Source organism: Egretta garzetta, unplaced genomic scaffold (genome assembly GCF_000687185.1).
Source record: "Egretta garzetta isolate BGI_Z169 unplaced genomic scaffold, ASM68718v1 scaffold975, whole genome shotgun sequence".
Classification (NCBI taxonomy): Eukaryota; Metazoa; Chordata; class Aves; order Pelecaniformes; family Ardeidae; genus Egretta; species Egretta garzetta.
In genome coordinates this window covers 246,672-260,818 of record NW_009259633.1, presented here as the reverse complement: position 1 = coordinate 260,818, position 14,147 = coordinate 246,672, and the positions used below count along the sequence as shown (strand labels likewise).

The window sequence follows — 14,147 nt, the reverse complement described above, 5'->3', positions numbered from 1 at the left end:
CTCCGGCCTCCCGCCGGGAAGGCGCCCGAGCCGGGCGGGCTGGGGTTTGCCCCGGCACAGCCCCGGGGTGCGAGGGGAGGGCAGGGCGGCCGCGGCTGCGTCGCCAGGAGACCTTTAATAGCAGTCACGGTCTCGGGGAAAGCCTGATGCTGTGGAGCGTCACACTTAACAGTCTCCGAAATCTCATTAAAACCAGTCTCCTGAGGGAGGAGTTGATCTTAGTGCTGCAGTTGCTCTGTGAGCGACTTGGCACTTGCTCAGGTAAGAAGTGATAAGCCAGGAGGTTTCTACTAAATTTGCAAAGAGCATTGTGTAGCAGAAGGAGCTCCTGGTCCGGAAGCACCAAACGTTTCCACCGTTGCTGTACTCTGTCTGGGCTTGAAGGCGTTGGTAGGTTTGGAGTCACGGAAAGTGCCGCTCACGCGGGCAGAGCTGTGCGATTAGGAGCTTGGCTTCAGCTTCCTGGTTGTGAACACGTTAATGTCGATGTTCGTGGAACGTGGGGAGCTTTCTCTGATACACCAAGTCCAAATGGCTTTTAATTATTAACTCCGGAATAGGTGTTCTTTTTCTTCTGAAGCAATTAAGTGTCTATGATAAGAGCACAGCTTTCACCTTTTGTATGCAAGTATGTAATTAACCTTAATACAAACAGCCCTTGTGACCAGGGGAGCGACGCTTTGGGCAAAGGTATTTTACCGATCAAGGCCTAAACTTTTAGGGTTGGGTTTTTTTTTTGTTTGTTTGGGTTGTTTGGTTGGTTTTAGTGCCCACAGCAGTTTGTGATCAGCCTTGTTTGGTTGCTGTAGGCCTTGTCCTTCAGCCCTCCGCTTCCAAATCATGCATCGGCACCTGTAACAGGCTTCGGTTAAAAACCAAAATGAAACAAAAAATGAATGCCTGAACCCCCTGTTTTAGTGGTTAATGCCGCACTGTGTACAGAGTTAATAGGAGGCCTGACCATACCCTCTTCTCTAAGAGATTTCTGGTGCCTCAGAAGTGGGGCACGAAGAATAAGTCTCTTTACTTTGTGAGCGTCCTTATCTGAACAGCGCCAGAATGCTCTGCTGGGCAACGGGAAAACAGCGTCCTGTCGCATTTCTTATCACTATACAGTGTTGTCTATGGAGCTGAGTTAATCCCAGGACACTTAGAGGCAAGGTCTATGTCTCAGTTTCAGGTTGCACGTTGGCAGCTTCTGACCGCTGCTAGGTGAATACGGTAACCTTCGGTGTGATTGCGTGGCCGATCACAGCTGCCCTTCTTGGAAGAGAGTGCAAGAACGCCTTTAGCTGTAGCGGCTGGTGCGTGCTTCCTCGTGTACCCGTGACGGGCCTAGCAAGCCTGAATGTTCTGTACTCAAAGCCAGAACCAACTTTACCTCTTGTTATGTGTGTGCCAGAGCTGTGTTAATGCTTTTGTCTCTCTTGGACAGCAGCATTAACTCAACACTTAACTTTCTTGCTGTGATTAGTGAAAGGTGAGACCTGTAGCATGCTCAGCAAGCGGGGACTGGTCTGATGTGTGACCTCTAGGAGCTGTTAGCTCGGGAAGCAATGACACGGGGCCGTCAGCATCGCATGCTGCCAGCGTCTCTCATAGCTCTGGGTTTGAGGAAAAGAAGTACCGGTGCGGTGGTGGTGTGGGCTGAGTGCCGCGCAGGAACCGTGCTGGTACCGGTGCTGTAAGGGAAGCTGCCACCCTCCTGGTGCACAAGCTCTGTGACAGCCCAGTGCCAGCGCTGATTCGGGTGTGGTGGCAAAACCTGGGTTACGTTGCTGATGCCTTTGATACCAGAGCAGTGCCCTGCTTGCCTGTCTCTCTTTGAGAGCAAGAGAGTCTGTCTGCGTTTTAGATGCCTTAGGTATGCCTGTAACTAAAAGTTCTGTTTCATTAGGAATCTGTAGTCGTTCTTGGTATAAACCTAGTCAGATAAGGGATCTACTTTAAAGAGAAGCTTAACAAAGGTTTGGGTTGTACCCTCTCCCTTTCCCCACACCAGAAGCAACCTGAGACCGTGAGGCTTTTCCTGTTACCACCAAGGGGATGCCTGCAAGCGGCTGCCAGCTTCAGTGAGGCTCTAGGTTTTTACCTGGTTCAAGCTTGGCATGTTATGTCCTCTAGGGACAGCTACAGAGCAAGGCAGAGGCTTTTTTTTTCTGGGATAGGAGTAGGAATGGAGAGAACTCCTTGCTTTCTTAGTTCTTAGGGCAAAGGTTTTCCTGCTGCTTGATCTGTTTTTTCCAGGAGGGAGGGGAGAGTGAGAGATTGGAGAAAACAACCCTCCTCCTCCTCTTGCATGGTTTACTTCATTAAATCATTAGCCATCAGCTGATACTGTACTCGCTAAGGTCTTGTTCTGTGCTGGCATGCTGAGGCAGTGGGGTACAGGAATGAAAGCGGTTCCTGGGCACATCGGGAACCCCACTCTTGTCCTCGTGTGGAAGTAGGGGGCTGTATGGAGCACACAGTAAAACGCCTGCATAGCCCTGTCTGCCAGCACTGTCTCTCCCACCAGCGGCCAGCACTGATGGTGAATTACAGCTTTAATTCTTGCTGATCGGGACACGTTTCTGCGCGGGGTGTGCACTGTGCCTCAAGGCTTGTCTGGAAGCAGGCAGCGCTGGGCTCGGCACACAAGTGAAAGACCGGCGTGCGCTGGGAGTCGGGCAGAGGAGATCGTCCTCGGTGCGGTAGGTGCAAAGTCCGGGCGTGCTGTGTCACCTCTCCCGTTTCTGTTGGGTTGGTGTCAGCTCGCCCAGCAGATCCGGCGTGATAACCACCGGGCTTGCTGTCGAACCAGTGCCTGGTAGCGTGGGCTGGGGCCTCGTCCGGTGCCGCTTATGCACCAGCGCTTTCTCCGAGCACTTGCCTGTTACATCTCCCGTCCCTCTGGGAGCACGCACAGCCTTTCCGCGTGGGGGCATGCTTTGTTTTTACCCTTATTTCCAAGGGGATTTCACAAGCAGCTGGATTGCTCTGTGTGTTTGTTCCTTCTGCCCATTCCCACCCCGCTCAAATGGATTAAGGCAGTCTACCTCCGGTGTTCCTGGTGAGGGCATTCTCACCTACCATGAAACCGTGCTGGCAGCAGGCCGATGGCGTTTGGGTGTGCAGAAGAGCTGCCAGAGGACTGGGACCCGCCTGCTGTATGTGGCAATCTAGTCTGCTACGGTGTCCTGGCTGTTGGGGGAAGCATGCTCAAAAGAGGAGGAAATACCGCAGCCCTCAGTCTGGGGAATGCTGGAAGTCATGTGAGAGCAGGAGAAGCAGTGGTAGGGAGTGTCTCGTGTCCAGTTTTAGGAAGTATTTAATAACACGAGGTGTTCGCAATGTCCTCTTCTCAAGGTTGCACGCGCTTACATGGGAGGAATGCTTTTCACCACTTTATAGTGTGGGGAAACCTGGTGAAGGGCAATCACTTGGTATGTATGCCACGTGCAGCTGCGGCCAGAGGCGAACAGCCGTGTCCTCGGTGTGTACAGGTCACGCGTGCTGTGCATTCATGCTGTCGCTTCTGTGGCAGATGGTGCTGCTATTGTAGGTGACAGTGCAAGACGTGCTCCTTTCCTGGTGTTTATAAAGCATAGCTTGTATCCCAATAATCATCTTCCCTGGTCGCAGAGTAAATCAGAGTCAGCTTGCAAACCCAGAAGCCCTGACCCGCAACCCAGACCGTTGCCGATGCTTCCTCTGTGTCCTCTTTCCTTTTTTTTTAGGTTTGTCACTTCTTCCTTTTCCCTCCTCCCCGCAAACTCACGTGCCTCTCAAACCGTTCTCTCTGTTACTGTAGGTCGTCTTGGGCTGAAAGGATGAAAATTGGCGATTGGACAGTGCCAGTGACTTTGCTAAGCTTCATCCTAACTTCTGGAGTCCCAGTGGATGTCTTTGGGTGTACGAGCCTGCGAGAGTGTCCACTGTCCCCGTCCGTGATTCAGACAGCGGCTTGGAGCATGCATCACTGTAGGTTTACATGATTTCAGCGCTGGCAGTGATGCCGTCCCTCTCCCTGTCAGCGCAAAGGGGTTAATTGCACAGTGGAGCTGCCTATCTGAAATGATCCTGAATCCCGGATCCCCTCTCCCCCTGAGGGTCTCTTCCTGCTTCCTCCTTTTGTGCTGGGCAGCACGTCCCCGGGCTCGCCCACTCGTGCCAGACCGCTCCCTTCCCTCCCTGCCAGCCCCTGCCTCCAGCAGCGCAGCCGGCCCCTGGCTCACCCTGCGTCTGACCTTCTCTATCCCTTTTTGCACATTCTGATTCCAGAGCGGGATGGTCGGCCACCGAAGCTGCAATGTCGTCCCTGACGACCTCCAGTGAGGGAGAGAACTCCACTCCCAGGTTTGTTGTCGGTTCCAGGGATGATGAGACAGACTTTCTGGGATCAAACATGAAGACAGACGAAACCGATTTCTTTGAAGATGATGAAGAGGAGGAGTCGGTAAGGAGGTCCCGGTGTTCTGGGTTGGAGCATCTGTGCGGGATTCCTGGGTCTCAGCCAGGGTTTGCGTGGTTGCTGCTGAGGCTGCAGGCAGTCAGGACTTCAGGGGACGTGGCACCAGGCTGTGACCACCTACCGGGGAAGGGCAATGTCATTTCAGACGGCACGGGTTGCGCTGGCATGCGCCATACTCGCTGCCTCACGTGGCAGTAAATCGTAGCCGCTTTGCTTGCAGGTCATCTTCAGGCACAGTAGCGGATTTCTCTGTCTTAGCAACCTAACCCTGGTGCTCCTGTAAACATTCCTGTTTCACCAGGGAAATTTTTGAAGGAAAACTGGGACCTGTGAAAAGGGCAGAGGTGTGTCTGCAGAAAGGAAGCATTTATTCTTTTCTGTAACGCCCAGGAACAGGGTGCAGAAAGGAGAATGATCTCCAGCTCCTGACTGGTTTTGGCCCCTATTCAGTGTTTTATATTTTAAATATATGTTTTAAATGTTGTGTTTGCTGCTCTGGACCTGGGACTTTGATGCTGCAGGGACATTGCTGCTGGCAGTGTGAATTGCTGGGACCACACGCCAGAGCAGCGGTCGTTTCCATTGCCTCTGCACCGTGAGTCTCCATTGCAAGTGGGTTGTCGACCCTGTGAGCCCCCGTGGGCTTCCTTCAAATCCACACAGTGTTGTGTGCCTTGATGCTCAGCAAGGAGCTATTTGTCAGGTGTGGTGAAGGATTTGGAAACCCTTTCTCTTCCCAGATGTTGTTTTTCGGGGAATCTTGGCTTTGCAAGTCAGTGCAGTAACTTCTAAGGCCTCAGCTTACAGTTTGAAGGCACAGTTGTTTGTGCCACGTAACCTGCAGTCCTGTGCGTCTCGCTTCAGGAGATCTCACTGTGTTTAATCTCGCTTGGGCCAGAATTAATCTGTCAGGAGAACATCCAGTCTGGGGTTTCTAGATGGCGACGGGAAGTTGACCACAGGCCTTAGCCCGTTCCTCTGTTACGGTTACCAATGCTTTTTGAATGTACGCCTTCTGTTTTGGCTTACACAACTTAACTCATCCCACTGGATCTTGTACCTTTGTCAGATGTATGGAAGAGCACTTGGTACTGTTTCTCTTCTACTCATAGCCGCTTACTGTTGGATTTCCCCATCATTTCCTCTCAGGAAAGACAGACAGAGCGAGCTCCTGCACTTTTTTGCTATAAAACATTTGCAGCTCTTCTCTGAGCCTGCCTAAGTCCACTAACTGTCATGGTGAGTTATGGGCCAGAGAACATGATGTGGGATTCCAGTCCCTGCTGCTTGTTCAGGTGCCAGATACTTATTTCTGACCTTAGCAGTAGTGCCTAGTAAAAGGAGGAGGTATGTATTACCTGGCAGAGACGCGGTTGTTTTGGGCTGCTCCTTAATGGTGTCCCTCAGTGGACTCCGGTGGGGGCTGGCAGTGTGTATGGGTTTGAGTCTAGCAAGAGCCATGAGTGCATAAGGTTCGGAGAAAACCCCTGCTTGTTCTGCATTGCTGCGTTTCTACAGTGTTGGAGTTTACATTCAGTAAAGCAGTCGACGCTGTACTAAACTGATCTCTGTCTTCCCTTAGCCACCTGAACGGCAGATTGTGGTTGGAATCTGTGCCATGACCAAAAAGTCCAAGTCAAAGCCCATGACGCAGATTCTGGAGCGTCTGTGCAAGTTTGAGTATATCACAGTGGTGATTATGGGGGAAGACGTTATTCTGAACGAACCGGTGGAGAACTGGCCCTCTTGTGACTGCCTAATATCGTTCCACTCCAAAGGTAAAAAGTCTGTGGCAGGCCTTAGCCTCCTTGAGATCTGGGCAAGGGAGCTTCCACTCATTCTTCCCCACCCCGCCCTGTATTTCAGGATTCCCCCTGGATAAAGCGGTTGCTTATGCCAAGCTGTGCAAGCCATTTCTGATTAATGACCTTGATATGCAATATTACATCCAGGACAGGTAGGTGTCTGTGATCCACTAAAGTCCCTTCCCTTTTCCTTTGTCCGATTCCTCTCCTCAGCATGCTCTGCCAACTTTGTCTTCCTGGCCACAAGTGAGTGAGGTGGGGAGGAAGGGGACCTTAGCAGTGGCTTTTAGGGGTTGTTTCTCCAAAACATGGAGGGGAATAGATTTGGGGGTAAAGCCATTGAGACTTGACGTGTTTCATTGTCTGGTGCAAATGTCTGTAAGGAATGGCTAGATGGAGTAGGGTGGAAGAGGTCTTGCAGAATGAGAGTGCCATGACTAAGACAAAGTCTCTGAGTAGAAGAGCCAAATAGTGGCATGGGGTTCTGGGACAGATATAGGGAGCAAGGCCAGGTCAGGTTCAGAGGAGGGTATGTTGGTCAGATACTTCAAGAGGCTTCTTGGTCAGCTCTTGGTAGAGGCCACCAGCAGTCACGTACTTCAGTGCACACAGCCAAACTGCTTTGGCTGCGTATGGGTAGGGCTCATACCAGACCCCAAACCACGTGCGCGGTGTTCCTGGGGGTGCTGACTGGCACCCCAAGGGGTAGCTATGGTGGAAGAATTGCGGTTTCCCCACTGACACAGGATGAAAAGAGGCTCTGCTGCATCTGCCTGGCCTGGGCGTTGGGCAGCTTAGTGTCACCTGGCACCCTTCGGGAGGGCAGATCTGGGTAGGTGGCCTCTGCTGGGTCTCTTGCTGAGGATTGGGCATGCGCTAGTAAATGAATATTCATGTTTAGGCCAGGTAGAGATTTACTCTGGGGCATCTCTGTCAGGAGTAGGATGGAGGCATGCAGTCCTACCTGGAGAGCATGTGCTGAGAAGTATTTGCACTCGGTTTTGAGGCTTTTTTTTTTTTGAGGACCTTCTGGACTCTTCTGACACCATTTCTGTCCTCTACAGGCGTGAAGTGTATCGGATCCTTCAAGAAGAGGGAATAGACTTGCCCCGCTATGCTGTGCTCAATCGAGACCCTGATAGGCCAGAAGGTCAGTGTCCAGGACCTACTGAAAGCCATTTTCACATATGGTACTATTTAAGATATTTTGCAGAGAACAGGTACTGATGATTGGCTTCAAGAGGACTGATTCACAAGTCTGTTGGTTTTTGCGGACAAAGGTCCCAAGAGCGGAACCGGCTGGCTGGGACTGAAGGGCTTTGGCTCTGCTCTAGGGCTGTCTCGCCCTTTCCTAACAGGCTGCTGCTGTGCTTTGTCTTCAGAGTGCAACTTGGTGGAAGGAGAGGACCACGTGGAGGTAAATGGAGCTGTTTTCCCAAAGCCTTTTGTAGAGAAGCCAGTCAGTGCTGAAGACCATAATGTGTATATTTACTACCCGACGTCAGCAGGTGGGGGCAGCCAGCGGCTCTTTCGGAAGGTGAGGATGGGGACTCCAGTTTTGGTGTTAGAATCAACAGGTCTGCGGCTCTGAGACCCATGTGACTTCAGGAGGGAGCGTTGGGGCCGGTGAAGGGGAAAGGAAGGGTTTGCGTTGGGGAAATCTAGACCTTCATAGAACTTTCTGCTCAACCCCCCCCTACCTGGGAATTGCAGAAGGACAGATTTTAGTGGCAGTGCTGACTTTGCCTTCCCCATCTTCTGTTTGACCTGTGTCCTGCCTAGCAGCCACGGAGGGCTGTGTCCTTTATGGATTGCATGCTGTTTTGTCCAGATCACTTCCTCAGTTTATCAAGATGACTTTTTTTTTTTTACTTCTATTCCTGTCCTCTAACATTGTTGTTGCTCTTCTCAGCTTAGTGTAGCTTGCCAATGTGATAAATGCACTGTTTATTCCTAGGTTCCCCAGGGAATCTGCCCTTACTCGCTTCCTCCACTTTGCCAGCAAACAGTTAATAGCTGTTCTATATCTCTTTTCCAATCAGTTATGCATCCGCCATTAATAATCTTAACATGATTGTTTCCTTAGCTAACCTATGGGCATGCCACTAGAGGTTGTCTCCAAAGCCTTAGTACGAATGAGAACAACATCATCCTCTGTCCATAAGATCAGGCAACTGTTCTAGAAGGAAGTTAAACCAGTCTGATTGTCACTTGTCACAATTTATTTTCATTTACTTATTAGCTAGGCCCCTTACGTTCCAGGCCTTTATCCACTGGTTGGTTTTTCTTCCATAGCCCTGTAGTGATTGGAGTCAACCTGATGGTCTGTAATAACTTTTCTCCTCTGTAAAGCCTGGAGAAGGCCATACCTACTGTCTGCATTTTGGAGTTTCTTTTGTCCTCCGTAAGAAGTGTGCTGTGATAGTGGGGGGGTTCAGAGAGGCATTCCATTAATTCTCTACATATGGGATGAAACTTAGGCTTTTTGTCCTTCCACCTAAGAGAAGGAGCCCCATGCCCTGGGGTGTTTGTTCTGTGCTTTCAGATTGGCAGCCGGAGCAGCGTGTACTCCCCAGAGAGCAGCGTGAGGAAGACAGGCTCGTACATCTATGAGGAGTTCATGCCTACAGATGGCACTGATGTAAAGGTAAGGAAAAGCCTGAAACAGCTCTGTCCTTCTCCAGGCCTGGGATGGCTGCAGGTTGGGCAGACCTACTTAGTCCTACTTAGATTCTGCAGCGTTTGTTTAAGCTGCGAGGTGCTGACTGTGCAGCTTGGACCCCAAAGCAGGGAGCGGGTGTTCTGTAGGTCATGAGGGGAGGAATCCGTGAGGCCATCTGATGGTCTTGTCTCTGTGTCTGCAGTAGAGATTCCTTCTGGAAGCTGCAGTTGGTCTAGGTGGTCATGTCAGGCGTAACTATTTCTCTCCCCAGGTGTACACCGTTGGGCCGGACTATGCCCATGCGGAGGCTCGCAAATCCCCTGCTTTGGATGGGAAGGTTGAGCGGGACAGTGAAGGGAAAGAAATCCGTTACCCAGTCATGCTGACTGCCATGGAGAAACTGGTTGCCCGGAAAGTCTGCGTAGCCTTTAAGGTCTGTGTTTTCTCTCCTATGCAAGCAGGATACTCCACGAATGTCTGATTCGAATCATGGTCAGTGTTAAATATTGAGATCTGTTAACCCGATGTGTCTCCGGTGTGTCAGTCCTCCACGCCTGATGCCGGTTGCCATCTCTGCTGGCTGGGTGCAGCTGGCCCTGCTGGCTGGGGCCGTTTGCTGGTCAGAAGTGGCTGGGAAGGCAGAAGGGCCTGCAGCAAACGCCCTCTGTGCTGGCAGGTGGCTGGTGGCCAGTGTACATCTGAGCATTTAATACCAGGTTCTGAGCATGCTGCTGTCCATCTGACCTGTGCTCGTCCCACCTTTACTCTTCCCTGGTTGTGTTTGTGTGGAAAGCTTGGGCTTCTGGGTTTTTTTTGGTTTGTGGGGTGTTTTTTTTGTTTTTATTCTATTTTTGATCTGGCTTTGGTGCACATTTGTGTTCTGTTTTACAGGTCGGTAGAGTGAGTGTGTGAGGTATGGTTACACGACATGCTCAGCAGTGTTGGCAGAAGAAGCACTTGGCCCCCGCTGCGATCTGTGCCCGTGCAGTTGTGCTGATACAGCTGTGGGCCTGTTCTCCCTTGTAGCTTTGTCCACATAGTGATGCATGTCTGCCTGCACCACTTATTGTCTGTGCTTGTCAGTCTGGTTCAAAATGGTGGGATTTAGAGGCAAGAGCAGGAGAGCCGGGAGATGCTGTCTTAAGCCTTTAGAGCTCCAGGAGGTAGGGGGGCAGCCCTGACAGCTTAATCAAGGGGCTCGTGGGCTGGGCCTCTGACAGAGCTGTGAGGGTGTAAAAGTCCCCCTACAGAGCCCATTACTGCTGGCTACTGGCAGTATTTTCACACTTCTTCAAGGCTCACGAGGTGGGCATAGAGTGGGGGGCGGCTGCAGCACCAGCGGAGCTGAACTGGGCAGCGTATGCTGGCTGGGTCTGTGTGCGCGCCCCGCTCGGCTGCGCTGCTGCTGTCCCACGCCACACACCTGAGTCCCCTGTCCTCTGCTTCCTCATGCAGCAAACGGTGTGCGGGTTCGACCTCCTGCGGGCAAACGGCCACTCTTTCGTTTGCGATGTGAATGGCTTCAGTTTTGTGAAGAACTCTATGAAGTATTACGATGACTGTGCCAAAATCCTCGGGTACGTAAAATTCAAGTTTTGTCAGCGGGTAAGGTAACTCCTAGCAAAGTAAAATGCATGTGGAGCCCTGATCAGTATGTCAGAGAAGGCTGCGGGTGGTTCATGTGGGGAAGCAGGGGAAAGCTTGATCCTGGGAGGAATGAGTAAATTATTTTCAGCCCCTGGAGCTCCTGCCTGTGTCGGCATTAGCTGTCTTTGTCCACAGCTAGATGTGCCTTGCACGGGACTTTTCACTGGATGCTAAGTCCGGCTGCAGTATGGGTGATGTGAGGGAAATTGGTGTCCCTTTGGGGTGCCCTAACTAGTCCCTGGTGTGATAGATGTCTCTGTGAGGAAGGTGAGAAGAAGTTCTGGGGCTCTCTTCAAATCTGCCAGCTGGACCACTAAGGAGGAGGTGGAGAACCAAGGGAATGGAATTTCTTGTGATTTTTTTGTTCTAATTTCTTCCAGAAATATAATCATGCGGGAATTGGCTCCCCAGTTTCACATTCCCTGGTCCATCCCAACAGAGGCAGAAGATATTCCCATTGTCCCCACAACTTCAGGCACCATGTGAGTACCTGCCTTCTTCTCAAAAGAATGCTGGTGATGGCTACACGAGGGACAAAGTGCAAACGCTGTCCAAGGGACAGACATCACCCAGCAGTGTGGTGTTCTCCAGCTGCTGTGTTGGCTGCAACCCCAAAATGCCGATGGAAAGGCTTAGCCATGCACGCGGAGGGGGTGGCAGGTGGTAAATTAGTCATAGGTTTGCATGCAGACGAGCGGTCATTGAAGGGATTAGATAGGCTGCTCATGTGGCTTTCAGAAGGCCCAAGTTCTTGATCATCACAGGAAACATCAGGGCATTGCTGTAGCTGGCTCGCTGTTCCGTAGGCTGCTACTAAGGAAGAAGTTCTTTACAGTGAGGGTGGTGAAACACTGGAACAGGTTGCCCAGAGAGGTAGTGGAGGCCCCATCCCTGGAAACATTCAAGGCCAGGTTGGATGGGGCTCTGAACAGCCTGATCTGGTTAGCGGTGTCCCTGCTCCTGCGGGGGGGTTGGACTAGATGACCTCTAGGGGTCCCTTCCAACCCAAAACATTCTATGATTCTATGATTCTACTCAGAGAGAACGTGTGTTGAGCTGCCAGAGAAATGGGTGGAAAACAGTTGGCTGAAGTATTCGTGTTAGCTGGACACTTGGCAGACCCTCATTTGATACGGTTTGCTGCCACATAAGGCTAAAAGACCAAAGGCAAAAGTTTCTTTGTGATCCTCAGCACACTTGTGCACTTCTAGGAAGCGAAGAAAGTAGGTGCCACAGCAAAGGTACGTTGAGAGTATGTATTCATCTTTCTGTTACCGCGAGGTCGCTCAGAAAATGATGCAAACACAAACACTGCACAGCTGACAGGACTGCAGGCTTCAGTGGCACCTCATGACAGTGAGACTGACAGGATCGATCCCCGTTCCGCTGGGATCCTGTAAGAAACAGTTGGGTACTGTAGTATCTGAAAAAGCAAACTGGTGTAGCCCTTCTGAAATTAGCCAGCCCAACGGCTGGTTCCTGCGGGTGGCTGAGTGCTATGGGACCTTTCTGTGTACAGCTCTTGCTCGAAGGCAGGACCCCAGCTGCATAACCGTTCTTCTGAACCACGCTGTTTTTTCCTGGGTCTCTCGAAGTGGTCCTGTGAGCATTACACGAGTTGGGCATGAAGACAAGCTTGGCGTAATTCAAAATGCTGTTTCTGTAGATTCTGTAACATCCAGCCCGGTCTGTTCTGCTGCAGATGTCATTCTGCCTATTGTAGCGTGGTGCTGTAGTGCTTTTCCCTGATAGGAAACCAGATGACCTGGTAGTGTCTGCAGCACTTTGACTGCTTTTACAGCCTTGGCACTTGTGCCCAGTGTCATCTGGGAGTTCTGCCACTGATGAGGAAAGCAGCTGTCAAAAGGAAGGAACTGAAGAAACAGTGGGAAACTGTTTTCTGGTGGCAATTCCGGAGTGTAGGGGCAAATTTGTCAGGTGTATCTTATGTTTCCCCAGGATGGAGCTTCGTTGTGTTATTGCAGTCATCCGTCATGGAGATCGCACCCCAAAGCAGAAGATGAAGATGGAAGTCAAGCATCCCCGGTAAGAGTCAAGGCAGGAAGATGCTGCGCTGCTGGGAGGTGAAGAGGGCCCATTTTCTGGATCAGGAGGAGGAGCAGAGGGGCTGATGCCTGGGAGGCAGTGCTTTTTCCTGGCTCCATTCAAGCAAATGCTTTCTGCCCAGATGAGGGAGACCCCTTTCCCCATCAAGATCCTGGCACCTTCTGTGTGAGCCCTGGGAGAAAGAGTGGAGGCCTGCTAGGTGCTGCAATGGGAAGTGCCGCTCATGACGGCTTCCTTTCCTGCATCTGGAAACACTTGGTTTTCTCAGAATTTCTGAAGCGCAGGAAGGAGCCAGGGGGCCTGCTGGTTCTCCCTGGAGAGTGCATATGTAGGGATGATGGTGTTTGTAGCACTGAAACAGCAGAAGATGGATCAGGGTTCTTTGTTGTCTGTTCAGGTTCTTTGAATTATTTGAGAAATATGATGGCTACAAGACAGGGAAGTTGAAGCTGAAGAAACCAGAGCAGCTACAGGTGAGGGGAGTCCTCTCTGGGGTTACTCAAAAGGGTGACGGTGTGTCGCACAAACGCTCCCTTTCTCATTCCCCACCCCACGCACGCTCAGTTGGGTGATGGTGTGAGAGCAGAATGGAAACTGTTCATGGCTGTTGCAAAGGCTGTGGGATGGGGGTGACCTGATGCAGCTTTTGCCCATCTGTTGTGGTTGCCTCTGGTGAAAGATGGGCCCAGGCTAGGGTGTGGGGCAGTTGGAGGCACTGCCTGGTTCTGAATGGGGCTGGAGCATGGGGTGGGGATGAAGCAAACTGCGGTGTGAGAGTCTGTCCTGCCTGAGCTGTGTCTTGGGAAATGACGTGTCTCCGACGAGTGCCTGTGTGGACCTGACACTGGGTGAAGCTGTCTGGAGTCCTTGCAAGAGTCCAGTGGTGAGTCTGAGGCAGAGTTGCTGGATGCTTGAGACTGTCTGCTCTCCAACAGGAAGTGCTGGACATTGCACGGCAGCTTGTGGTGGACCTGGGAACCCACAGTGACTGTGAGGATGTACGGGATATTGTCTTGGGGCACCGTGAGTTTGTCTGAGCCACGCGTCAGCATGCGGTGTAGAAACAAGCTGTGCTGCTGGTGTCCTGGCCAGCTGGCTTCCCTGAGCTCGGGGCCTCCTCCATCCCCTGTTAGCAGCTGTACATGAAAGGTGCCACGCGCTTAGTGTTCTCTCCTTGGCATCAAAACCACTGCTGATTCTTGTTTCAAGTGTGTCCAGAGGAACTTGAGGCCTGTAGGGACCACACTTGATACGAAGCATTTTGATAAATTTGGAACAAATCTTGCTTTAAATAAGGTTGTCTTGGTGCCAAAAGTTTAACACAAAGGAGCTTGGAAAACATGAAAAGATGTTTGTGTCCTCTTAGGTTGCGTACAGCTGAAACAAAAGGCAATATGGTGGTGCTGGCACTTTGGAAACAGAGGAAGAGTTCCTCTCAGAGCTGTGGCACCTACAGGCCATGTCTGTATCCAGGCCGTGTCTGTGGAGCACAGAGGATGAATTTTTGCTACGA

General features: G+C 51.4%; 1 protein-coding gene across 1 annotated transcript in view; it reads left to right on the top strand.

The window, feature by feature from the left end:
• Nucleotides 1–89: 89 nt before the first annotated feature.
• Nucleotides 90–14,147, top strand: part of PPIP5K1 (diphosphoinositol pentakisphosphate kinase 1) — a 47,682-nt gene continuing 33,624 nt past the window's right edge. The window contains 14 exon segments of the mRNA XM_035893985.1: nt 90–261; nt 3,794–3,963; nt 4,264–4,438; nt 6,036–6,231; nt 6,320–6,410; nt 7,323–7,408; nt 7,641–7,795; nt 8,804–8,905; nt 9,192–9,353; nt 10,376–10,497; nt 10,948–11,049; nt 12,527–12,613; nt 13,032–13,107; nt 13,570–13,618. Of these exon segments, the coding sequence (XP_035749878.1) occupies nt 4,292–4,438; nt 6,036–6,231; nt 6,320–6,410; nt 7,323–7,408; nt 7,641–7,795; nt 8,804–8,905; nt 9,192–9,353; nt 10,376–10,497; nt 10,948–11,049; nt 12,527–12,613; nt 13,032–13,107; nt 13,570–13,618 (1,375 nt within the window). The 5' untranslated portion in view covers nt 90–261; nt 3,794–3,963; nt 4,264–4,291.